This window comes from Musca autumnalis, unplaced genomic scaffold, assembly GCF_047663935.1.
Source record: "Musca autumnalis isolate F117 unplaced genomic scaffold, ASM4766393v1 scaffold_5, whole genome shotgun sequence".
Taxonomy (NCBI): Eukaryota; Metazoa; Arthropoda; class Insecta; order Diptera; family Muscidae; genus Musca; species Musca autumnalis.
Window position 1 is genome coordinate 75,084,406 of NW_027412088.1, and position 27,698 is coordinate 75,112,103.

General features: G+C 35.8%; 2 protein-coding genes across 5 annotated transcripts in view; one reads left to right on the forward strand and one right to left on the reverse strand.

Annotated features, from left to right (window-relative positions):
* Positions 1-264: 264 nt before the first annotated feature.
* On the reverse strand, positions 265-3,177 carry CycH (cyclin H). Its single transcript, XM_073989645.1, has 6 exons — positions 2,963-3,177; positions 2,717-2,913; positions 2,456-2,657; positions 2,170-2,398; positions 2,003-2,114; positions 265-481 (listed from the first exon to the last, which is right to left on the reverse strand). The coding sequence occupies exons 1-6, from the start codon at positions 3,077-3,079 to the stop codon at positions 364-366; spliced, it is 975 nt and encodes a 324-aa protein (XP_073845746.1). The 5' UTR covers positions 3,080-3,177; the 3' UTR covers positions 265-363.
* Positions 3,178-16,569: 13,392 nt separating this feature from the next.
* E(Pc) (Enhancer of Polycomb) overlaps positions 16,570-27,698 on the forward strand; it is a 35,713-nt gene continuing 24,584 nt past the window's right edge. The window contains exons 1-3 of one of the 4 annotated variants that reach the window (XM_073956528.1): positions 16,606-17,071; positions 17,179-17,272; positions 17,864-20,083. In XM_073956528.1, coding sequence (XP_073812629.1) covers positions 19,931-20,083 — 153 coding nt within the window. In that variant the 5' untranslated portion in view covers positions 16,606-17,071; positions 17,179-17,272; positions 17,864-19,930. Of the gene's footprint in view, positions 17,072-17,178; positions 17,273-17,863; positions 20,084-27,698 lie in introns of all 4 variants that reach the window. The other 3 variants (XM_073956526.1, XM_073956527.1, XM_073956529.1) reach the window with 3 other exon arrangements.

The window sequence follows — 27,698 nt, forward strand, 5'->3', positions numbered from 1 at the left end:
AAAAAATATTTGTGTACATTTTTATTTAAGCTTCGCGTAGAATATTTTATGGTATTCATCTATCTTTTGTAGATTTTCACGTAAAAACTTTTGACAACAAATGAAGACTACGGCCTGAATTCGCATTTTGTATCACCTTCCTAAATTCGCCTTGGTTTAAATACCGGAAATCAAGCAGTCTCAGTTTTTTGTTTTGCTTCTTCCTGTAATGTTTTTGTCTCTAATAATGATTATTTAATATTTTATTGTTATAGAAAAATTGCCTTTTTAATTTTTTGTATTTATAGTATTTATTTAGAAAAATAACACAATTGTTCATAAAAAGATAATAAACATACAAAATAGAACAAGTACAAATTTATGTTATTGACTCATATTTAAAGCGGACATATCCGCACTGGAATCAGCTATGTAATATGAGGTATCTTCAGCTACTTCCAAATCGTCATCACAATACATTTTACGCATACGTTCTTTGTAACTAAAATTGAAAAAGAAAACATACATGACATGGAGTTAATATACATATTTAATATACATATTTGTTTGGAAAATCGCTTACAAAATTAAAATTGTAGAGGTCCTAAAGTTAAATTTCTACTATATAAAATATATCGATCTTTATCTAGGAATCGTGATAAAGTAGAATTTTAGATATAAATTGCCAATCAAGTTTTAGAGAGCTTCCGTAACCAGGATAAGAGTTTTACGTCTTCTACGGTATGTTGCAGGAAATTGCAGGTGTAATCCAAGAAGCGTAATCAAACTAATAGGCATTATGGAACCGTGTTTTGTGTTAAATCGGCTGGATGAAACAGAAGGTAAGTAGTAACCCAAAATCCTTGTCGTTAGACACTCTTACAACTCTAGAATTGCAACAGAGGGGAATCATATAGGACGATTTTGCAGTTGGTTATATGTGGAACAATGCGAAAAAATCCTACATTGAACTCACATACAGAAAGTCCAAACGTCGTATAGAGAATGAAATTCTACAATTATACCTCTGGAACATTGCACGACTTCTCACATTGAAATATATGGTCTGTTCCAGAATTGCAAGAATCTACTAATTTTTACTATTTTCTTAGGTAACATAAAGGGAAAATTGTAATTGTAAAATTGAAGTCATATGGCCACTTAGAAGAGTCTACAATTTGTAATATAATTACCAAAATTGTAGGTTGTATGAGCAGAAAAGGAAACCTTTTTGGCGTCCTTAAAATTGTTATGGCATAGATAAGTTCGCAAATAAAAAGTACAAGTTCGAACAGCATTTTGTAAAAATTTGTACACATTTTTGGGTTATCGAACAAACCAAATCTCTTGTAATCATATTGGTAGTAAATTGATGACCCTAAACTTATCTGGGGCCGAATTTTGGATGTTGCGGTAGTTTTCAGAACATTTGGGGCATATATCATTGAAAATATGTACTACTCGGATCAGGCGGAATCATAACTCTAAGACATAGCTATATTGTGGAAGAATCCGAATAAAAATGAAAAACTTAAGATAAATACAGCATCTTCAAATACCACTTTTGGATTCTTCTAAAATGTCTTCAAAATCTAGAATCCTATAAATATCCGCTTTAAGTATGAGAGAAAAATCGCTTAGCATTTGCAAATAGTCTTACAGTTTACCTTGGTAACACACATTTTAAGTCCCTGAAGTATCTACTTAAATTGTCCTGAAAGCACTCGTAGCTTAAACTTAATACACCCACTCTAAAGTAACTTCGGATACAACTTCTGGATCCATCCTTTCAAAATAAATTTGTGGAGATCTCAAGCGTCTTAAATTTGAAAAAAAAATCGCCTATTACTTCATGAAAAATGCCACATATACGGGTATGTGATGGAAAACGATTCGACTCGTTTTGCCATAAATCGAAATCGTATATCTCTAATTTTGGTGAATATTTTAATGAAATTGAAAATTAATTTTAAAATACCATTTACCATTAACAGAATAACTTTTAATATATTTGTCTACTTACATTTCACTGTCAGGATTATTTTCTTGATTACGGCATTTTTCCAATTTCTTTTCGATTAATTTAACCCTATCCCTTAGTGGTACTTCATATTGTTTGACCATAATACGTATTTCTAAAAAAATATACAATTAAATTAACCCTTATTAACAAACAAAAACGCAACGCACTTCTAATTGCTTCAATCAGAGCTGGCAATTTCTCTCTGGCTCCATTTAAAAGATTATCTGTAACATAACTGTCAAGATTTTCCTGCTCTCTTCCCGCAGCATGTAGAACGGCCGCCAATGCAATTTGTGATGGGGCATACAAAAGACAGGCATCTGTGAAAAATGTCTTCTCTATGAAACTGTCTATGTGAGGTCTTAAACGTTCTGGATTCACCATTGAACTGCGAGTCTAAATGGTTTAGAAATAATAACCATAATTTGTCTATTTTTCGAAATTCATTCTTACCTTTATATCAATCAAGAATCCCTCAACTGGTCTGTAGGGATTATGTATGGTTAAATAGTAGTTTAGATGTTGCATTAGCAGCAATTCATTTGACAAAATAATGTCCATAGCTTTATTTCGGTCTCCTTTGATGTTGCTGACAAATTGACCTATGGAAACATTGAATTCTTCCACTTTGCAAGCCAAATAAACGCAAGTAGCCCTACAAGAAACACACTCATAACCACATAATTTGTGTGTAATTTCATGCCAGTAACTTACAGAATTTCTTTGGGATGATAATCCATAGGGGAATTGTGCAAGAAGAACCTTTTAAAATAATGAATAGCTGTTCCAACCACACATTTCGGCATCATTGGTTCGAAACGGCGACAAAAGTCATTTAAATAAATTTCATATTGTTTCAAAAGCAAATGTTCCTCATTGGCGTCCAAGAAGAATTCCATACGTTGTTGTTCCTAAAAATAGCAATAAGAATCCACTATTTTTGCATGCTTCAATACTCACATCCATATTTGTTCCATGAGTTTCAATGAACTTTTGATTCCTCTTCAGACGCAAATCATTCAACTGTTCTGGACTTGAAAAAGTCCAGTATTTCTTTTGGGAACTGAGAGGGTACATGTTTCCCTGGTTCCTTACACAAAATATTTATTACTTTAATGACTTTAAAGGAATTTGGGTTTTGCACAGTTTGCAATGTTTGTTTACGATAGGGATCTATAGATGAGCTAGGGCTACTTGAATAAAACAGCTGCTTTTAGGGACCTACAATTTAATTTTCGTAGAGGGGTGTATGTCTTTGAACAAAGCAAAGACATAAATACAACTAAGACTAGACAAAATGCATGCAACAAAAAAATGTTTACGAAACTTTGTATAGAAACATTACCCTTAACAGATTGCAGTTAATTCAAAATCGCAACCAAGGAGGAACATTTCATGTAATGGTATCAGAAACGAAATTTATGAATTCAAGCATCTATTCAAGAATAATTCTATGTCAATTGGATCGGTAAATTCGGTTAAATACGTAAAAATGTATAAACGAAAAAAATGTTATATCACCATATCGTGATATAACATTATGTTAAATTCAAAAGCCATTCACTGAAGAATGATAGCAAACAAAATGTCTTATCTTGTTGTATTTATGTCTTTGAACAAAGCCTTTATGCAAAAAGAGATGATAACATTATACAGTCTGTCACAAAAGTTAGTATACAACATTGAAATCAAAATGTATTAGGTATATCAAGCACTATAACCTATTGAAAACAACAAAAATTAGTTTTTTTATTTGATACACACGAAGGTAGTCTTCGGTGATAACAATGAGTCAAATCCCAAAATTTATATCGTAAAAGTTAGTATACACCGCAGAACCCATGTGAAACTGTGTGAAAATTTCTTGATATTTTTGAACAAACTAAAACTAATTCAAACAATTGAATTACAACAAAATATGGACTCGAGCTGAAATAAACACAAAGATGTAAAATTCTGCAGTCCAACAATAAAAAACGCCAACAACAATAATAGGCATCAGCACGGCCTTGTTGACCAATGCGTAATGCAAAAACAACTTTCTTGTTGTTTTTACCCCCGCTTATTGAAGCAACATCCCTATGTTCGTATTCTTTGCGAAGCAAAGACGACATAAAAACAGTGGTGGATATGAAATTCTTTAGTTCGACTCAAATTGTAGGGTAAACAGCTTTAGGGCCATACGGCAAATTTCTCATTTTATTTAATTTGCTAGATGGCTTTATTGACCTGTTTATCGATACAGAGTCGGCGAAAAAAGGAACTGATGAAGTTGTTTGGTGACAACTGAAACTATAGTATTCCCTACCCTTCGCCCGCAACTAATCAATTTCATATCCACTTTAAAATATTTTGTTGTTATTCAAACAATTGAATTACAACAAAATATGGACTCGAGCTGAAATAAACACAAAGATGTAAAATTCTGCAGTCCAACAATAAAAAACGCCAACAATAAAACTAATAGGGCGTTTATACTATTGAAGGTTAACCCAGTGGGTTTAAAACATCCAGTGGGTTAATCTCAATCGTTTATATATATGCCTTTGGGAGGATATAAAAGGCAGCTGATTTTTGTTTGTGTATACATACAACAGAAAATCAACAAGAAATCAATATTACTTTATTCATTTAAATTCTAAAAAATTGAAAAATAAATATGTATCTATATGTTGCGAAACGTGTCGAAACAATATTAGGATGTGCATTATACCTACCATGAAATCACATTGTCTGGTGTCTAGGTCATGATGGAACATAATGGAAGATGGTCATCTTCCTTTTTACAGCAAAGCTTAGGCAATAGGTAAAGAGATATGAAATAACGAAAATGCAAGTAAATCGAAATGAGCAGGAGTCGGATTAAAGTGCAACAATTCTATCAAAGAGTGTGCTATGATTATGCGAAGACTTTTCAAGCTGCATGTCAACCCAGTTGAAGCGATGATGAAGATGCCACAGATAAACCCTAGAGTATTGCATTGAAAGCATGTAGCAATCTTTAAAAACAGTCTGACAAAGTGGGACCTGCATCAAACGGTAATTGTCAAGTTAATGGAGAAACTCGCTTCCATTGGAATGTTGGAAGTTTATGACGTCCGGAAGAGCGATGTTCTTCAAAGGGAAATATAAGGTGGTGTCAATATCATTACCTAAATCTCATCTTTATACATGTATCTCTTTTGATATACAATAAATAATAAAGATCGCCAAAATGTAGAGTTATTGAAACTTCAAATATTTATTTTATTTATAAATAAATTATTGGAATCAGAAAATTATTGCCGTATGTGGTTTTTGGTACTTCGGCGACCTGCATTTGTTGGGATGTATTAGAAAGGGTCGACACCATTACGCTATCCGTATCGTCAGATGCTTGGCAAATGACTGCAAATGTATGAAGTATTCAGGTATATGATGGAAAACGATTCGACTTGTTTTGCCATAAATCGAAATCGTATATCTCCAATGAATACTTTAATGAAACTGAAAATGGATTTTAAAAATATTATTCAAATAAGGGGCCTTTGCGAAGCAAAACTATATATCATCAACGGCACTCGATTCGGTTTTCATCACATACCCGATTGTGTTTCATAACGCAGTAACACTTAACAAATGCGAAGCTATGTGTTAAAAACGTCATAATTGAGCATTTTTAAAAGGTAATAAGCAAGAATGTATGATTTTTATTTCTGATGCATTTAGTTGAATTTTCGAGGAACAATGCATTGGTGTGCAACTGAAATATTTTGACAAAGTTTAACAACAAAGAATCTGGCGATGCGGAAGCCACCCTTTATTTGCGGAACCCATTATCAAACTGTTTCTAATCGTCTCCATCCCCTATCCATGGCGGCAGGATATTACCATCTTGTTGTAACATTAACTCCTTTTCACATGACATGTTGGGCATTGAAAATTTTTAATCAGTTGGGGACAATTTTGGCCGCGATTTGTAAGATTGATTCCGGCATTGCATTGGAATGAATCTCGAAAAAGAAGACGGAGCAAACAGTTTCCTCCTATCATGGGTTTTTATTTTTGTTTTAGCCACGCAATTATGTTCGCTCGTGTATTGTTTCAGTTATCCGGTTCCTCTGTATCCAGACTCAAAAAATCTGCAACTTGCATTGGTTGCGTCCTTAAAGAACCGGAGGGGTTAGTCAGGCAGCGGAACAAATGCAGCATGTCGAGTAGTCGCAATCCACATGTCGGGAAATTGTTGGGTATAGTGGCATCAATTCTGGCCTTGGCAGCAGGGGTTCTTCTACTGCGATGGATGTGGATGGTCTCCAAATACGGCATTCGCACAGTATCTCTGTTATTCAAGCTGCCTGATAGGCTCGTTGGTCTAGATGTTCTCATTCTCATAACTTTGGACCTTTCTCTATCTAGAGCAAGAAGATCTCTCCTGTCTATTAAATTGTGGCAGAGATGATCATCGCGACAACACCAAAGCAAGTACCTCATCAAGAACATCCTGTTGTATTGATGCGCCGGTAAAACCTACGTCTCCTCATGGTTCACTGATGTCATGCATTCATGCTGCAGTCCTCAGAGCGACATTCTGTCAGGTTTGAATATTCTATGATTTACATTCCACGTCTGCGCCGTATAGCTTACACAAACCGGCTTATTACTTTGTAAAAGGACAACAAGGTTTCTTTGTTAGCACCCAAGTGCTGCCGGCCATCGACTCGAAGACCTTGTTCCTACTTCTGATCTTATTGCAAATAGTTGTGGCTTGCGCGAACATGCTATCGAACGTCAGAATCGTGAATGGGTTCTTGTTGTTTGTGATGGTTGTTGAATGTAATAGTAACTGTTGGTACACAACAATTTACGATCGACTTTTCCTTCTCCTGCGAAGAAAAAGAAGTTCTATTTTATTTTGTTATTGAAAAATATTTATTTATTTACGTCTTTGCGAATTCATCTCAATTTTTTCAGGAAATGTATTTCTGTTTTTGTGTAAACAAACAAAATGTAAACAAATGCTTTGTGAAAACGCTTGCAACATTTCGTACAATAGAAAATGAGTTGCATTTTTTTAGTACAAAAACAGTGTTGGATTACATTAGTACTCAGATTTCGTGCAGGATCTCAAACAAATCCGGTCATGAGAAGATTTAAATTTGTGTGGTAAATCTTGATGAAGTTGACCGGATTAAGCAGTTAAATCCTGATAATGAAGGTTAACCCCGCAAAAAGCTATAGTATAAACAGCATATAAATCTGTATTTAAGATCTTCAAGAGGATATTAATTTGTTTTAATGGCAGTTATAGTACATATAGTGACAAATCCAACGCACACTGGGTCGTAAAACCCAGAAAAATTGGTAATCTGTAAATACAACTACTGTAGGTGCTATGTCCTGTTTATGAATTCTAAAGCCATAAAATGATCAGAAAAGCTCTAAAATTTCAATATGCGGCGATCTTGATCAAGTTTCAAATTGTCCTGTTTAATATATATATCCTTAATCCATACACATACCCCCATTATTATAAGTCTTCTTTTGTTATAGTTTCGATTTTCCGAATAGATTTATAGCGTTCCTGTTAAATTAAGTTAAAAGTGATGAACAGATTTCAAGGTGGACCTTCTTGGCATTAACTTTTAATGTGAACATTTTGTTTTTAATGGCGACAAATTGTTTTATTTTGCGATTTAATAATATGTAATAATGCATACGCGCAGCTGATCGAACATGAATTTTCAAAACAAGTTGTTGCAAATTGAGTTAGTCATCAAAAATATACGACAATATAGAACTTTACAACTTTATTTCGAAAATTATCGTAAAACTATCTATATATCGTATTCATTGTGTATAGAACCCGTTCCCGTACTCCGAAGTCTAGCAAGACTTACACTTCTCTTTAAACAAAAATAGCGCCGAATAACACCCTATTCTATTAAAATGATCGTGGCTGTGTTGTGTGCGTGTGTATATGTAAACAAATGACGCAAAAAGCAAATATAAATAAACTTCATTTGTTTCTAGGATTTCGTAAAACCAAATCATATAATGTGCTAATCTAATGTGCTTTTTACATTAGCACGAAAAACAGGTTTTAGGGCTGTTTCGTCATTTATTTGTTAAAACAGGCAACATTTTGCGTCATTTACCATACAAAAATAAATGACGATAGCTGCGTCATTTATTCTAAACAACGCACGAAAACACCATACTATTATACGCAACCCTGCTTTTTCGTCACATACTACCAACAAATGCAACTGTTTTATGATGTCTTTGTTTGTTTGTGTGTGTTGTAGAAAAACAAAAATACTCAAACGATGATAAAAGTGTAAATAAATGGTTAAAAAACTTGCAAAAGTTATAGCTCTGTTCCAGAACTAAAAAGTTTTTACAATTTTTACCACATTTACACATTTTGCGTTCCCGTACACAAAATTTATATGAAAATCGTTTACGACTTTTACAACTTTTACGACTTCTACCACTTTATAAAGTACGGGAACAGGCCATATATTTTTTTAGGTTGTGAAATTCTTATTTTTCGGAATTAAAATTATTGTGTGCGTGTGTATGTGTTATTGTATAAGTGTGTATGTGCGATTGTGTGCGTAAGCAAATGACGCAAAAAACAGATGTAAATACACTTCATTTGTTTCTAGGATTTCGTAAAAAGTTGGCAACACTATGCCTGAGTAGCACGCGTTTTTTGTTTGGCTGATCGAACTCTTGTTAATTATACATTATTTGATAAAGTTTTGGATAATTATTGTTGCAAATTTTGGAATTATTGATTTATAACTACGATTTCTACGGATGATATAAAAATTTTCAAGTTCTAAGGTGTTTTACTTGAATTTAATTGTTGATCTTCGATTGCTGCTCTGTTGTTTGCACTTGTTGTTGTTTACACGAACGATTGTTTATTATAACCTAATCGACAATGCCGTCAGCAGCCAAGTGCTCTGTTTGTTCTGGTAATATTTGCAAATCGAAGGGAGGAGTTCAATGTTGCCGCTGTAACCTTTGGGTGCATCCAGCATGTGTTGGGTTATCTAATGAACTACTGGACGCCTTGTCTACCAATAAGTCGCTTTCGTACACTTGTCCTACCTGTGTGAATAACTGCCCAGATGCTTCTAGCACGTCGTCGTTGCGGAGTGATTTTAACCGGCTTAATGAAAAAATTGACAGTTTGCTGCGAGTGCATGGCGAAGAAAGGAGTGAGGTTAAAAAGGCATTGGACGCTGTTGTGCAAATGAAGAATGATATGTCTATGTTCTTTAAGAATGTTGAATCTCAAATTTTGGAATGCCACAATGTAATCAAAAAAGTTGATTCTAATACTGATGCAAAATTGTGTCAACTTCGACATGAGAACAATCTTTTGCATAGGAAAATAAATAGAGCTGACATTATCATCAGTGGTTTGCCAGAAGGATTAGATAATTTTATAGAGCCTGTTGTCAAGCTTGGAGAGTTTTATGACATACCAATTATTCGTCATGATATTAATTATGCGTGCTACATCAATCGAAAGAAATCTGTTTTAATAAAATTCAACGATGTCTTTATACGTGATAACATCATGAGGAAGTACTTTAGTGGTCTTAAAACAAGAACCCCAATTGTATCCGATCTTGTAAATACTGGTTTGCCTGCTGAAGTTTCTGTTAACAAAAGGATTTATCTCAACGATCACTTTTCGCCGGCTCTTAGTAAATTGCATGCTGACTGCAGAAAGCTTCTTAGGTACAAGATTATTACAAGGTTTAAGGTCACTAATTCTGATAAACTCATTGCGGAACTTACAATGTCTGATGGAACTAAGATTACCAAGGATGCTGCTGGTTGTGAAGAATTACTTAATGGAACTCATTCCGGTGTATCAGTTCTATAGTATTTGTTACAATTTGTGGTTTGAGTCCGTTTTATAAGTACTGCCCTTGTCTGTCCGACTATGAACTGTCCATTTGCCTCCTAATAATAGTATAGGCCGTATTTTTAATGCTTACAATTTCGGTTTAACTATATTGGTTCCTCATTTTGTATATAGAATTGAAATTCTCTAAATTGCTTTTTCCTTTCACCATTTTTAATTTGGTTATTATTTTGTACGTATACACTTATGCATAATGTTGTACATTACTTACTGGCTTTAAGTTTAAGTTTATTTTTGGTCTATTATGATCCAAATTCTTTCTCAATTATAGACTGCTGTATTTATTACTGTTTTTGATCTCATTAACGTTCGATTAGCCAACATATTTGATGAAGATTGTTATTCGATATGATTTTTGAAATGAGATTTAGTATTATTTTTTTATGTATCTCACTATACTTTTTGGTCCCCGCCATATTCTCTTTATCATTATTCTTTGATGTCTTTAAACTCTAATCTTGGTCATATTGTCAGTGATAGTGCTTACTTCAAATCTGTATTACATCCTTACCAATCCCAATTCAAAGTTGCGCATCTTAACTGCAGAAGTATAAAGCCACCAACAAAACTGGATGAGCTTAGAAGCATACTCAGAGATAGGGATTTTGATTTGTTTGCTGTTTGTGAAACATGGTTGTCTGATGACATTTCTGATCGTGCTGTAAACATACCGGGCTACAAATTTGTACGCAATGATCGAATCACTGGTAGGGGCGGAGGAGTAGGAATATATGTTTTGAACGGGATAAAATATAAATCTGTCTTTAAAACTTCTGAAGTAGGTTGTGAATCAATTTTTCTGGAGATTACTTATGGTGATATTACTTTTTTATTCGGTACTGTTTACCTTCCTAGGGGTGATTTGCGGATATTTGAAAACCATCATGGTGAACTTCTTGCTAGATATACCAATATTTTAATTTCTGGTGACTTCAACTGCAATCTTTTTAACTCTAGTAAGGCTAACTTGGTACGTTCACTTTGTGCAAGACTTGATTTGTCAGTAAGTCATAATTGTCGGCCAACACATTTCGATTTATCTTCGCGGTCAACATCTCTTATTGACTTTTGGCTTGTCAGTGATTTTAATTTGCTTTGCGTTATGGACCAGGTTCAGTGCCCTTCTATATCTGACCATGTCATGATTTTTGCTTGCTTGAGGTTTAATTCTTGTAGACTGCCTGAATATGTTGAATACCATGACTTCCATAATATCGATTGGAGCGGATTGCATACGTTCATGTATGAATTTGACCAGCGTTCTTTTTTCCAAGCTGTAGATATTGACACTAAATGTGCTGCACTTGATCGTCTTTTTAAAAGCTTATTCACTTTTGTTCCTATTGTTAGGAAGTGTATCTCTTACTGTAATGACCCTTGGATGAAATGTAGGAAAGTTGTATTTTATAGATCGTTAAGGGACCAGGCATATTCTGCGTATTTATCTAACCAATCTACCGAAAACTGGAATTCTTACTGCAGACTTCGTAACAAAGCAAAAAGTAAAATACGTAAAGAGAGAAGAATACATTTCACTAAACTGTTTTCTAGATTAAATTCGACAGGTTTGTGGAAGGTCATTAATGCTTCTGGTTGTATGAATTCTGATGATGTTTGTTTTGATGAAGATGTAAATGCTATCAATGAATCTTTTGCCATTTCTACGCAGAGTGATGAGACTATTGATTTTGATGAAATTTTTGATTCTGATCATTCTTGGTCTTTTAGGTGCATTGATGAACAGGAATTATTAGAGGCTGTTTTTAAGGTCAAATCCAGTTCCATCGGTATTGATGGAATCCCCATTCATTTCATTAAGCAAATTTTTCCCTTCATTGCGTCATTTGTACTAGATTTGGTGAATTCTATTTTAACGTCATCTACTTTCCCTAAAATCTGGAAAACTGCTCGAGTTGTACCCATACCCAAAACTAAAGTCATTCGTGGACCTGATGACCTTCGTCCTATCTCAATCTTACCCGCCTTGTCTAAAGTAGTTGAACACGTAATCAAAAAGCAATTGCTAGAGTTCACTAGTCCAATGATATTTCATTCTCAGTATGCTTTCCGATATGGACATAACACTTCTTCCTTACTCCTACATCTTACTGATTCTATCCGTTTAAATATGAACTATAACAAGGTTAATGTTTTGGTATCGCTTGATATGTCTAAGGCTTTCAACAGCATTTGTTATAAAACTATGATAGCTAAACTTAATAGGGATTACTGCTTTTCTAGGTCTGCTTGTAGGCTCATATATTCCTATCTAGTTGGAAGAACGCAATTTGTTGTTTGGAATGGAGTAGAGTCAAATTTTATTGAATTGTTTTCTGGGGTCCCACAAGGATCAGTACTTGGGCCGTTGCTGTTTATTCTTTATATTAATGACCTTCCAAACATATTTAACCCTCGTACATGCGCCACCTTCCTTTTTGCTGACGATGTATTTCTATTATTTTCTGGTACTACGACTAGTGTTGACATTTTGGAAAGTTCGATAAACTCCTATTTGGATCGCCTTTTGAACTGGACCTCCTTGAATTCTTTAAAGGTCAATGCCTCCAAAACGAAAGCCATGATTTTTTGCCCTTCCAATCGTTCGTTGGTGAATTTGAATCTGTTTCTTGGTAGTGATCAACTGGAATGTGTTGATAGACATAAATGTCTGGGTGTAGTTCTAGACACCAAATTAAATTTTAAATCCCATATTGATGGTATCGCTGGTAGAGTCTGGGGCGTTTTGCGAAGAATAAGATCCACTAATATGTTCTTACCGCTTCGTGTTAGAAACATCATAGCTCACTCGCTTTTGATGTCCCAAGTTTTATATGGCTTAGAGGTTGTTTCGGGCACATGTTGGAATAATATTCTGAAGTTGAGGCGCGTAGTAAATACTATAGTACGGTTTGTTTACAACATACCTAGAAGAAACCACATATCTAGTCATGTACAAAGGTTTCTGGGTTGTTCATTCAAAAATTTTCTGAAATATCGTAATTTAATTTTGTTCTACAATGTTGTGAAGACTGGTAGGCCTATTGCCTTGCGTTCTATGTTTATGTTTTCTAGATCCACCAGAAATCCTCAAGTTTTCATAAATCGTGTTGCTAGGTCCGTGTATGCTAGATCTTTTGTTGTTAGGATAGCTCGCATGTGGAATGGTTTACCGTATGACTTGAGAATTTTTTCCCACTCTAACAACGTATTTCGACTTAAATTGATGTCGTTTCTTAACCAACCTCTTGTCCCTTGATTTGAGTTTTGGCAATATCTATCACTGGCACGACTTGTAATATTTTCTGTAGTTTTCACATTCTTTTCTTTATATGGCTGGGGAGCCAACATGTATTTTGAGTTCATTTTTATTCTGTATTTAATGAATATGAATATATTATTATATAAGTATCAGGCGTATTTTACCTTTGTAATATATTATTGGCCACCTAGGCTTCTTTATTACTGAAGAAATAAAATAAATAAATAAATAAATGAAAACGAAATCAGTTAATGTGCATATGTAAGTCCAATTTACAAAAAAAATGGCTGCTTATAATAGTATGAGCTGTGTTCCTTTACTTACCTGAGGTTACCATTTTAACCATTTGTTACCATTTTTAACCTGCAAAGCGTTCCTTAACCCCGAAAAGTGGCAAAACTGGAAGCAATTTTTAAGTGAGTGAGAGGGGAGAGAGATCGAAAATGGCTTTCTCTTCTACCACAGGCTACCAGCAAAATTTCTGCAGGTAGAAAATGGCAAAACTGATTTTTCGACTTTTGTTGACGATTATTTCACAAAATGGACGAACACTGACAACACTAAAATAAAATCTGTGAAATAAAAGACGAAAATTGGTTTTTTTATGTTTTGTTTCTGACATTGCTGCCGGATCTACCATTTTTCCGTTCCTTTACTTTTCTGGTAAAAATGTTCATGAGGGAGCAATTTTGAACAATTTTGACACTTTTCTCTTTTACCACTCTTACATGATGAAATTATAAGGTGGCGTAAAACTGCCAGCTGATTGGTTTCAATCTGTCAAATATTTTGTTATTGTGAATAAACTGTATGAAAACGTAAACAAACATTTTGACATATTGAAGAATTTTCGGCCAAAATAGAGTTGTTGTTGTGCTACTTACGTGACCTGTTAAATAGATCTTGCACTCTTACCATTAAAAAAGTAAAGGAACAAAGCTATGGTGTTTTCGTGCGTTATTTAGAATAAATGACGCAGCTATCGTCATTTATTTTTGTATGGTAAATGACGCAAAATGTTACCTGCATTAGCAAATAAATGACGAAACAGCTCCAAATGACGAAAAAGTTGCTAATGTAAATTGGACATTAAAAGGCGTTTAAGTAGAGAGGTTTCATTAAGGGGTCGATTATCGGAGTTGCAAGTTGTCAAAATTACTTTATGTATGACAACCTTCAAGTGAAGTTGCGAATCTCAGTTGACGAACGGCTATTTTCCAGCACCCAGTTATTTTCAGTTGCAGTGAATATTTTCGAAGAAACAAGAAGTAAAATTTAAAGAAAAAACATTTTCTTACCCTGCGTTTACAAATGACTGGACAGTTGACTTCATATATTGATTGTCAAAATCCCACAACTTGCCTTTGTGACGTTGTCGTCCCAACAACTGCAAAAACAGTTGCAAAATTATTATGAATGAAAATCATCGATATCTTTTTGTTTTCCATTCACATATTTTGTTTTTGTTCATGTTCTTTTGTTTTCAACACATTTCAATTATTATCTCACTTATTTTTATAAAAATGCCAAAAATTTGTCTTCCTTACCCTGCGTTTACATATAACAGGACAGTTGAGTACATGTATTGATTGTCAAAACCCCAAAACATGCCTGTGTGACGTAGGCGTCCAGACAACTGCAAAAACAGATGTACAATTATAGCTCTGTTCCTTTACTTGCAAGAATCTTCATTTTTTACCACTTTTTACTCGAAAAGCGTTCCTTTACTTCAGACACAATACAATTCATATGGGAACAGTTTACAACTTTTGCCACTTTTGCCGGTTTTACCATTTTCAAAAGTAAAGGAACAGACCATATGAATGAAAATCGTCGACTTCTTTTTGTTTTCCGTTAACATATTTTGTTTTTGTTCATATTCTTTTATTTTCAGCACATTTCAATTATCGTTTCATTTCTTTTTTACAAAAACGTCAAAAATTTGTTAAGCCTACTGTCTCTGAAAAATTGATGGACAGCTGGGAGGCAAACGACAAATGTATGTATGTGTTAGTAAATCATAGTTGTATTTGCAGACAGTCTGTCTTGTGTAAACGCCTAGTTAGTGTCTGTGAAAAAATGATGGACAGCTGGGAGACAAACGACTTACACATACATAGTAAGTAAAACAGAGTTGTATTTGAAGACAAACTGTCTGGTGTAAACGTCTAGTTAACAATTGTTGATTATTTGCATAACATGAACAAATATGTTGAAAATAACAACAAAACAACTTAGCCCGAGGAGTTCGAACAACCTCCTTTGGACCTACCAATGTGCACATGTGTTCCATCTATGGTATTGTATTTGTATTTTTCCTCCTCCGTCAACTTCGAAACGATCCAATTTTGGCAAAATTTGTCCTCTTTCAAGTGGACAACTTCTTTCTATAGCTTTGTTCCCGTACTTTTTAATAGTAAAACTCGTAAAACACACAAAAGTATTTTCAAAAAGTTCGGGTACATAAAAATAGAAAAAACGTCAAAAAAGCTACAAAAAATGTCAAAGTCGGCCTATCAGCCAATCAGACGCCGGCAATCATGTTACTATTTTTTACATGCTCAAATTTGTCGAGTAAAAAGTTTTTAAAGAGAGCATCATTGAGCGCCATTTTTGTTTAAAGAGAAGTGAACATTTTACAACTTTTTTGTGTACGGTAACGGTATTTCGGGTAAAATGTGTAAAAGTCGTAAAAATTTAAAAAAAAATTTAGTTCTGGAACACAGCTAATATGTTCGAAAATGTAGACCATGGTACAAATACACAGGTACCCAGCAAAAAGTTTGCATCCGCGGTTGCAGTTGAATCACTACAAGTACAGTGTGGCTTTAGAGTCAGGAATATGAACACTCCGCAGCACATCAATAGGCGCTGATATCATATTCCTGTGCATGTCTTATGTACAAATACATACAGTCCGTTGAGCGCCGCGTTACAACAGACACATGAAAACATCAAGAGCAAACTTGGCATCATTTACACAATTTTTATGTGTTTGTTGTTCTTAACGCGTGACGCGACGGACAACGGACAAAAGGCGGCGGCACATACGGCGCGTTGAGCGTCGCGTTACAACAACCACATGAAAAATTCAAGAATAAACTTGGCATGACTTACAAATTTCTCATGTGGTTGTTTTTTTAACGCATGACGCGACTCACAACGGACCGTATGTGCCGGGGCCAAAAGAGAAGTCATCACTCAATGAGAGAGGAATATTCTTTTCATTTAGTTGCTTTGTCCATGGAAAACAGGAATAGGATGACTCCGCAGCTTTCGCCACATAAAAGGCGCTGATATCATATTCCTGTGCATGTCTCATGTACAAAGCAAATACATGAACTAGAAGAAGAATTTTCGGAATGAATATTCGGAATATCGTCGTGTCGGTCGTCTCAGCCTCGTTCGTTTGTCTCGTTCTCGTTCGTTCGTCGTGTCCCTAAAAACTCGCGTGTCGTTGCACAATTAAATAAAGAATTTCTACGCAAAATTTATAGAAATTAACAAGAAATATATAGAAAATGAGGCACGATGAGGCGAAATCATTGAATTTCATATGAATTGATGGAATAACAAGTGTTTTAAATGTAAAAAATCCATGTGAAAAAAGTATGAAAATCAGCATTTGAGCAGAATCGATTTTTTCGATGAAAATTTTTTTCCATCGTTCGTTTTTTTCTGGTGTCGAGAGTGGTGGTGGTGTGGTAAACGAAAAAAGACCATCGTTTGTTGTTCGGTGTAGTGTAGTTTGTACCCTCTCTATAGTTCAACATTGCATTGCGGACTGCGAGTGAGAAAAAGAGAAAACAGTGTTGTTGGCTGAAAGAGGCGCGCAAAGGTGTTTGTGTGTAGTGTTTTCGGTATTCATTTCGGAGTAAATGTGAGACATTACGGGTAACCGGTTAACCACATCCGTTTGTAAACATATCGTTGTCTCTTTCTTGTTTGTGGCATTTGTTTCTCTCTTCATTCTTTTTTCGTTTTCAGTTCGTTTTCAGCTTTATAAAACCACGCTATCTCCAAACATTTTTTCTCACGAATTATTTTTAGTTTATTAATTATTTTTTGGATATCGAAAGCGGTAAATAATTGTGCAAATAAGTGGAAATAGTTATCGTGAAAATAATTCAATAGTTTTTTGTTGAATATAATTAAAATAAAAGCCTATTTTGTGGCTTGAAAAAACGAGATTTTGCATTGTGTTTTCCATGCAAAAAAAGAAAAAACGAGCCGTGAAAAAAATCGTGTCAATTCGCCGCATTGGTTGTTTGTGTATGAAGTGAAATTCGCCGTTTGGCTGGCCGAGTTGCCGCAGTCGCGCTGCTTAAAGGTTTTTGTTTACTTGTGCAGAGCGCGGGGCAAAGTAAAGAACAAATAGTCCGTCCCGTTGATGATTGTGGTGTAAATGGATATTTCAAAAAATGAAATTGAGAATTTAACAAAAATGAAAAATAGTAAATTATAGAAACACAAAATGCAATGCTATTATTTTTAAACGAAAAATTGAAATGTTTTTGTGAATTGTTATTATGCGCGCCATTTCGGCTCCTCTCATGAGTCAATGGTCATTTGAATGCTCTTCAGCTCACTCTCCCATATTAAGTGCATTTAAAAAACAACCACACATTTGCAGCAGTTAATAAATGTGCATTTTTTCTTTTCATTTTGACAGATAACAAACATAGCGTGGCTGTCACTATCAAACAATATAGAATAGAATAAACAAAAGAAAAAAGAAGAATTATGAATTCGCTTAACAAGAATTAGAACAAGAGGGTAAAAGAAGCAAAACCAAAAGAAATTAATTAAACCCCACAAACGACGTAAAATAAAAGAAAAAAGTCTCGCGTTGTGAAAAAGAAACAAAAGAATAATTTAAAATACCAATTGCTTGCATCAGAAGAAAACAAAAAGGAAAACAACACATCTAAACGATACAACAACAACACTACGAGACGGCGATATCATGTTTTGCATAAAAAATGCCGTTTAATGTTTCTGTTGTTGACGTTTACGTTGCTGTCGTAGCTGTCAACGCCGCCGCTGTTGCTGTAAAGTTGTTGCTGCCACTAAATGTTGCTGCGCTGTCATTCTATCAATGAAATATGAAATGTATACAAATGTCAACCTACACTCCAATCAACACTGTTGTAATTATGCAAATTTATTTAAGTTTCTCGATTTCAATTTGAAAAATGTCGTCGTCATATAGTTCGCACGATTTGTTATTGTTGCTTCCATTGCAAAAAAATCGTAGTAGTTGTCAAATAAATCATCAACATCAGAGCCAGCAGCAGCAGCAACAGCATACATTTTTTAAGACGAATCACAAGAACAACAACAACAAGAACGTAATAAGTAAACAAAGTAACAACAGCAACCAAAAACAACAGCAACAACTAATAGAACAACAACAACTATTGTTGTTCTTCATAGTGGTACCACTGCTGATCTCTACAAGAAAGGAAAAAACATTGCCAATAACAATAGCAGAAGCAGAAACAACAACAGCTGAAGATTCCAAAAACAAAAGATATCTAAAAACAAATACAACAACATCAAGTGTTGGGCAAAGAGACATTGAACCGGCATTTGGAGTGATACACTCATTAAAAACCATAACAACAACAAGAACATCAACGGCAACGACGAACAGTAATAAAAGGTCGGTAAAAACAAGCGTAAAGAACACAACAACAAAAACGACGACGACGCCAACAAAGACGTCGAAGACGTTTAAAACAGGCACAACAACAAAAAGAGAGGAAAGCAAAACCAAGATCTTTCTTCAATTACCTGGCTACTCAGACCAGCCGCAAAAACAACAAGAACAGCAGCAGCAGGATAATTGTACTTTGCAAACATATTACATAGTTTGCAAGGAATTGGAAATTCCAAGATCCTCATTTATTAGAAGTAGTGTTAGTAGTAATACTATACAAAAACAACAACAAAAACAACAATTTGGAATTGTAGTTTTCATACGTTACCTTTTAAGAAAGGTTTTACATCAACGACAAGTAAGAGTTGAGACAGAAGTTGGAGCAGTATCACTGTTATTGGATTACAAAAACTGCTGTGTCTCATTCTCTGCAAGAACATCATATACACCATCCTCATTGGCAAGAATTCCCTCTTGGTGTAATTTAGATTCCATATTTGTGGCAGGCAGCAGTGCTGCTTTAAAATCTAAATTATCTTATCCACATTATCACCCACAGCAGCTGTCAAGTGCATCGTTGGTGTCAGCTAAACCCTCCTCATTATTTTACCGAGAACGTTCCACGCTCTTTTCCAGTACCCAACAGGATATAAAACACTCTTCTCATTTCAACTGTTGTTCCCAGCAAGATTATTTTCCAACCAACAACAATCATCTAATAATAATACATTAAAGAAAAGGCAGTTTTCAATTGGGTTGTTTATAAATATTTTGTAAAAAAACAACAGCCAACTCTCCGAGCTACTCCTTTTCTTGCCTCCATAACAAAACATCATCAGCATTAGTTAGCAGCACCTCTTCCTAAGACATCAGCAACAACTACCTAATAAACTTGAACAAGGAAATAGAATTAAATTCAATTTTTTGATTTTTTTATAATATTTAAAACTTAAAAATCAATACACAAAGCCAAATTTAGTTTGTAACAAGCAACAAAAAACAAGGTCTACACAAAGGAAGCAGATTGTCTTTAAGCTATATCATCGTTTCATCAATCAAATACCACCTACCATCATCATGTCGAAGTTATCGTTTAGGGCTCGTGCCCTTGATCCATCTAAACAAATGCCCATTTATTTGGCTGAGGAGTTGCCGGATTTGCCAGAATATTCAGCTATAAATCGTGCGGTACCACAAATGCCAAGTGGCATGGAAAAAGAGGAAGAGTCGGTGAGTTTTTTAAACCAACTTTCATATTGAAACAAATTGTGTTTGGAATAGTTTTGAGTGAAATGCGATTTATAGGTATATGTTTTTATATTTTTGAGGGAAATATGTCAGGATATGTTATCCAAGCAGTGTCCAGCCAAAATCATTTCTGATCAGAAATGCTCACAAACTGATGATCATCAGCTTTCAATGTGCTTTGATTGAATGATATGGATTTATAATATGATTTAAAATTAATTGTTAATACTAATAATGAACTTTTACGGGGATGCTACAACAACCAACATTGATTAACTGACGTAGGAGGGAAATTACTACATGGGGGTTATGTTATTTTTTTAACCAATAAGGGTTTTATTAAGGGGCTAATACCTCTCCCACTTGACAAGCTCTCCAGCAGTATGGAGTCTTCCCTTATCTTTCTAAACGCTTTATTAGTTATTCCATTTGAAATATGGTCTGTCCCCTCTCTTTATCCGCCATTATGCTCGTGTTGCTTTTTCCCATGGACTGACCTAGATTAGTTGCAGGCTGCGACCACAAAGTTTCTGGTTTAGGTTGAGTTTAAGTCATGAGTTTTCTGGACCTGCGAGTCTCTTCTTCCCTATATCACGGAAATTATCCTTCCAGAGCTAGATAATTGTGGCGGGAGGGGTTTATCCACCATATGATTATTAGGATGATTTCCACGTTATGATCTACTTATTCCTACTTCTTGTCAGCTTGTCGTATATATCTGTGGCAAGCAAGAATGACGATTAAGACATTGTGCCGAATTTGGGAGCGGGATGAATGTCCAGACTGTATTCTGATCGATCTGTCATTTTTATCACTGGGAGCTTTTGCAATGCTGATTGATCAATGCCAATATGTATATAATGGAGCAGGAAGTCCATACTTCCCGAGATATAGGCTCCGAAAATTGAAAAGTTACTCGTTTTGACGTACGTTTGGTTAAATCGAACATTATTCAAAAATAGTCGAACAACATTTTAGTTTAACACGTTCGCGGACGCAAGCAAATTCAGAGAGGTGAAAAAAATGACACCCAATTATTTGGTTTGTCTTTTTACGTACTGAACTTTACTGAACATTTTTTCTTCAGTAAAGTTTTGACAATTGTATAATTGAAATGTTGCTAAACATTACTGAAGAAACAATAGGTTTGTCCTTTTACGTACTGAACTTTACTGAACATTGTTTCTTCAGTAATGTTTAGCAACATTTCAATTATACAATTGTCAAAATTTTACTGAAGAAAAAATGTTCAGTAAAGTTCAGTACGTAAAAAGACAAACCAAATGTTCAGTACGTAAAAGGACAAACCTATTTTCGAAATTAGTTTTTTTGTTTTTATTTATTAATTATTGATTACTATTATTATTTTTTAATTATTATAGAATGTATCTTGTTGAAATAAATCGTATTATGTATATTAATCACCAAAACTTAAGATTGTATACAAGTAAATCAACAAAAATTGGCTGACAATGTGAATGCTATAGCATTCACGTCATTTTGCATCGGAATGCTATAGCATTCACGTCCGCGAACGTGTTAATTAGAAAATTTGTTTTTGATCGATCCGAATCCTTTCTAAACATTCAGGTAGGTAAAGGCGTCGACTAATTTTTTCATAAATGGCATCCAGGGGAGGGATCAGCATGATCTTTATGTCCTCCATATGAGGGTTGATTTCTGAAAGTTCAATGTTACGCAGTTCGGTAGATTTCACCCCTCATTGAGGAACTTGCTTTTGTACTCTTCGGAGCTTTAGAATCTGCTATAATAATATATATAATTGTTCCACAAACATCCCAGGCGGGACAGGGGAGACTTCTCTCATATCAATGAGTGCACCCCGATTCATATTAAGCTCAATGATATGGGACCTACTGTTTATCGCCGAGTCCGAAGGGCGAGTCCTAAGACACCACTTGTAGAGAAGTTTTACATAGCAGGAATACTCAGAAAATGTCGCCAACATTACTGAAGGGCATATTGCCACCGTTAAAAATATTGCCTGGCCTTGGAATCGAACTCACGACCTTCATCGTAGGAAATTACCGCTCACTATCCGAAATTACCGCTCACTATCCGAAAGATATTGGTTTAGGCTTCGTGCGATCTGTAGCGGATTATCGTTAGGAGACCGACTGTTTTCAAAGAGATCGCTATAGGCAATCTGAATATGTCGGAGAGGTGGATCTTCCATCACTGAGCGATGGTTGGTATGAAGCATAAGATTACATTTCAAAAGGAACTGTCTAGTCAAAAAACATGTTGGCTGATCTACATCATACTGCTATCCTTACTGAGTGGTTGGAAATCGCAGCCCGTTGTAATTTGTAGTGCATTATTTTGCGTCAATTGCAATTTTTTCCAGCCACCAATGTAATCTCTAAAGAATGAAGACAAGGTCCAAGCAGTATAATTGAGGATGGCTTTATATGTCGCTACCAAAGTTTCCATATCATTGTGGAAATGTCATCTAAGCCTTCAAGGATCTTATTCCTAGCCTACACTTTCTTGTTGATTAAGTTTGTTAACACCCAATTGTGCACTTTTTATATTTTTAACCTAACCTGTTTTGTCATCTGAAGAATTGAATTTTCACTTGTTTCCAATATCACCAGTTTCCTAGGGTCCTAAGAGAAATATTAATGATACAAGTTTATACTTCTCAAAAGAGTTTGCGCTTACTAACTTTATTTATAAACCACCACTGTGAATCGGCTTTTTTCGCCTTGTAGCTTCCAAAATATTTCAGATCGCTGTTTATATATTTAACGTAGGCATCACCATATTCCCAATTTGTTGCCCGCTCTGTCTTGATGATTTCAGCTGATTTCTCTTCTCAGCCTAAAGGGGTAAATCTAAAGGCATGTTAAAAAAAGATTAGCATTATTTATAATACTACGTGGGTATAAGTGCAACTAAAATGAGATTTTCTTCATAGTCCATAGTATCCATGTATTGAATACATTTTAGCTTATTTTATAAAATATACATCAATTTACTATCAATTACTTAAATAACGAAAAGAAGTTTTAATTTGTTTTCTACTTTTCAATATTTTTCACTGTGTGTTACTCAGAATATTGATTAAGGGTCAAAGGTGACCGGTAGTTGTGTTGTTAATATTTACCTGCTATTCTAAGAAGGGATTTGTAGGGCTAACAACAGCGCACATTTTATTTTTATACGTTTAACACATTTAGTTTCCCTTTTTACCTATTACCAAAATTCTTTTATTTTTCCAAAGAGCATAGCATGGCATTGTAAATTCCAACAAAAGACCAGCGGTGATCCTTTGACATGTTGAAATTTTCCTGCGCCAAAATCTGTAGTTATGGACGGCTAATTTGTAAATAATAGCCTTTAATGCGATAGGTACTACGTTTTAGTTTTGCAGGATATTACCAAATATTTTATAGATGCAAATATTTTTATCTTTCAGCAACATGAGAACAGGCTTTATTTGACAGGATTTATTTGCATATATTTCCGTTATGTTTCTAGTTAGAACGGACGAACTATGTATGGGCAAAGTATATAGTATGTACACTAAAATTTTTGGAAAGTTTACTAAAATTATTGTTTTAGGAATTAAAAAAATATCCAGTATTTTAAAAATTTGGTATGGGGGATATGTCGTTTGATTCGGACACTTCTATCTTTGCATTTTGAATATTTCAACTTTAGTTGTTGTTGTAACAGTATTTGATATGTATGTATGTTCGTTTTTCTGTTTAATCTGGCTCCATCTTCAGTTCTAGGAACGTGGCTGCTTTGATGGGAGGTAACCACAGATTTAATGGAGTTAGTTGAGTATGGTTTTGTAGGGCAATTGATGAAAGGCTGCTGGGTGTAGTGCGGGTCTGTGTAACATGCTGAGTAGATGTTTTGCACGGTGTCAGCGATCCTTGCCCTATAGGAATTCAGAGCGTAGTTCATCGAAAACAACTCTGGTTTATCGCGACAGCTGAAGCTCTTCAGCTGCGATAGAAGAGGGATTTCCCCGAGGACATCATTCACACGTTAGTTGTTTTTCTGCCTCCGTGTGAATTTTATTTAAATCTGCTTGATAGGCTTGCTGATCTAGGTTTAGTTTCTTGTAAAGTTGGACCTCTCTTTATAGATCATGAAGACCCCTCCTGATATGCCGGATGTTGATTAGGATGGTTCTTACGGTAACACCCGAGCAAGTACTGAAACGAAAGCATGGCATTGTGTTGCTATACTAGAGGAATGTTTTCTTCTTTATGTAGATGGCCCACTGATGATATAAAGAGCCACCCTGTTTTATTTCTTACGGCGGCGTGCTGACAGGTTTGAATATTTCTGCATCACGTTCCACTTATATTCGCGGACCATATTGGCGCCACATAGCCTACCACAGAACGAGCTTTCGCGTACTATGTGGTCAACAATGTTTCCTTATCTGCACCCCAAGTGCTACCGGTTAGGGACTTGAGAATCTTGTTCCTACATCTTAGCTTGTCGCAGATAGCTGTGGCTTGCGCGGACGACATGAACATGCTTTCGAATGTGAACCCCAGAATTTTGGGGTAGTTTAGTGGTCGTTATTCTGCTACCATCGACCATGACCATGATTAAACAGTTCCGGGGATATCACCCCACCTGGGGAACTCCCTGTTTCACTATAAGGGGCTTGGACTTCTTGTTCCACGTACGACTGGCGTCCACACATATAATTGATTATCCAACTTGGCTGGAGGGTTGCCTGCTCGATGTCCTCAAATAGCGTGGAGTGCTTGACAATATCAAATGTTTTTGATAAGTCAAGCGCCACCAGCACTGTCCTATTACACGGCTGTGTGGAGATGGCGTGCAGCGCTGTTGTCGTGCTGTGCTGCTTATGAATCCCATGCTGATGATCGGCAACTGGACAGGTATTTCTGACTCTGGGAAGGACTAAAGCCTCAAGGGTCTTTGCTAAGAGCGACAAAAGCAAAATCTTTCTGTAGGTTTCATCTTTGCTGGCATCTTTGCCTGGCTTCAGCAGTGGAACCATCCTGCCCATTTTCCAGACTTCGGGATTAATGAGGGTGGTTAGCGACAAGTTTAGAACTTTAGTGGAATACTCCACTCCCGACATATCCAGCTGCTTCTTCAGGGGCTAAAGCTTTGCATAATTTAGCGTTACTGATGACATTCGCAACATTATCCATTGTAAATTGTGGTGGTTCATCCTCGGCAGGAAGATATCTAATGCGTAGTACTCTTCTCTTCGCCCTGTCACTCACGGGATGCTCAACAAACTGTCGATTGAATAACTTAGTCAGCGTAACTTCGCCAAACGTGACTGAGAGGTCCTATTTTCCTTCTTTCCAGGGTTCGAGAGTGACTTAACCGTTTCCCACAATTCAATTATTCAGGCTCCAATGTTGCAACTCTTCAGATGATTTAACCATTTGTTCCGCTTATGCTCACCGACCAAGCTGCTAACTTCCAGTTTCAGCTCCCTGACTCTGGGGTCACTGTGGTTGGCACGACGAAACTCTTCACGCTCATTTGTTAATCCCTTCGCCTTTGCTGGGAAGTTTGGTCTCACATCGGGTATTCGACCAGTAGGTATACGGCGAGCGGTTGCAGAAGTGATATTTCTGCTACACGAATATTAGAAGGGTTGGGTAGATCTCTGAAGCGGTGATTAGTGAACTCTCTTAAACTAGGCCAATTAGCTTTTCCATGATTACTGAAAGTGCGGCCTTCAGAGGTGATTAAATCGGGTAGTCTGCTGATGGAGACAATTATGGGAAGATGGTCTGATCTAATAGAAACGACGGGTTGACAGATGATATCATTTGTCAGACCAGGTGACACGATGGTTATGTATGGCGAACTGTGAAACTAATTCTGGTAGGGCCGTTCTCATTGACCGCGCATAACGTAGAGCTCTGAATCTGCTCATCCAGCACGATACCCCACTGGTCATTTCCGAATTTAAGTCCCCAAAAGACCAGACTGTTTTGACTTTCCAAAGGGCTAATGTTGGACCTATAACCTGCAGTACAGCGATTTATCGACGGGCAATTCTACACACATTCCATGTATGGGTCATTAGAGCCAGGAAGCCAGGCTCAAGCGAAATAGGTCTGTATTGAACAGACTGGTGCAATAGGAAAGCTAGCTAATTCCCTACCTCAACTTCTGATGTAATCCTTCCTCACTACGTTGAAACCATCACAACGCTGTAAGCTGCAGTTGGTATTGAGCATGGACCGCCGCGATCAGGATATTTTTCCCACTCATGAAATCCACTATTTCCACGATGTTACCTCGGAGTACATTGCAATTTAATTGCAAAACGGATGCATTTTCAGGGATTGGAACAAAAACGGCTGGCGTTATGTGCTGCGCGTACGGCTGCCGTCGCGTAATCGGATGGCGACGACTCACTGTGTGCTGTGTTCACGTAACATGCAGCAACATAGTCCCAGTCGTAGTCCCTCACATGGACGAGTCCAGAACAACGCCTGAGATGCACCCACTCTCGACATCTATTGCATCTCACTGAAGTTTGAGTTTGTTGGATGCGGAAAATGAACACAACTAAATTGGTCCTGGGTTTTCATCCGTACCAGAACGGAACAAAAGGCATTCCGGGATATGCTGCTCCCAACAAAGGTGGCAGCCCGTCGTGGCAGCTGACGCTCCTCATCTGCGATAGATATATGATGATCGGGTCCAGAGAGAAAATTGTCCTTGCGGTAATTTTCATATATCCATATGCATCACCTCTTCCCAAAAAAAAACTGACAATTGCCACAAGAAAAATAGGCTAATATAAATAAAATTTATAATGTCTGTGATTTCTAGATTTGTTTCTATGTCACCGTGATAGGTAAAGGTTCCCTTATGCATAGGGTTTTTGGTTGGAATTTCCTGTACTGGGATTTCCAGGGTTTCTCGGTATTTTAGCTACGCGATTTTCCAGGGAATCAAAATCATATTTCTCGGGAAATCGGGAATGAATGAATAAATTAATAAGTTGAAGACTGAATCCGATTATGATTTTACATAATTAGAAAATATATTTGGATATAAGACAAATCCACAAAATTTTCTTTTACAGGGAAAAAGTTGATAAGAGCCCATATTTTTTGCACTTCGGCTCATAAGGAAGACAATTTTATTTTTATTGAAGTTTTTATTTATGAAAATATGAGAAGGTGGATCAAAAATTGCGTTACTTTTTTCAAACTACCAGCACAGTCATATAAAATTTTTAATGACTTTCATTATTAAGTTCGATTCCTAAACATAGGATTTTTGAGGTCCATCTAATATGAATTTTTGATCAATAATTTCATTGTTTGAACCAAGCGATACTTTAGCTTTGAATAATGGAAATGGTCTGAAGAACATGGTGGATGAAAAATCAAAGAAAATTGATCCCGGATTCCCGGGAAAGGCGATTTTGTGATTTCCGTTTCCCGGGAACCGGGAAAACAAAAAAAAAAAAACGCCATTGCCGCAATTGAATTTTGAATATTTAAAAGAAAATCTTTTAAATTCCTCATTATTCAAATGTTTTTTGTTATTATTTTCGCAATATTATCCAAAATAACAAGAACACACGTAACGG

Coding starts and splice junctions, on each gene's coding strand:
- CycH (XM_073989645.1), bottom strand. CDS start 3,079: ATGTACCCTCTCAGTTCCCAAAAGAAATACTGGACTTTTTCAAGTCCA. Junction 2,914..2,962: donor CTCATGGAACAAATATGGAT/GTGAGTATTGAA, acceptor TGCTATTTTTAG/GAACAACAACGTATGGAATT. Junction 2,658..2,716: donor TATCATCCCAAAGAAATTCT/GTAAGTTACTGG, acceptor TGTTTCTTGTAG/GGCTACTTGCGTTTATTTGG.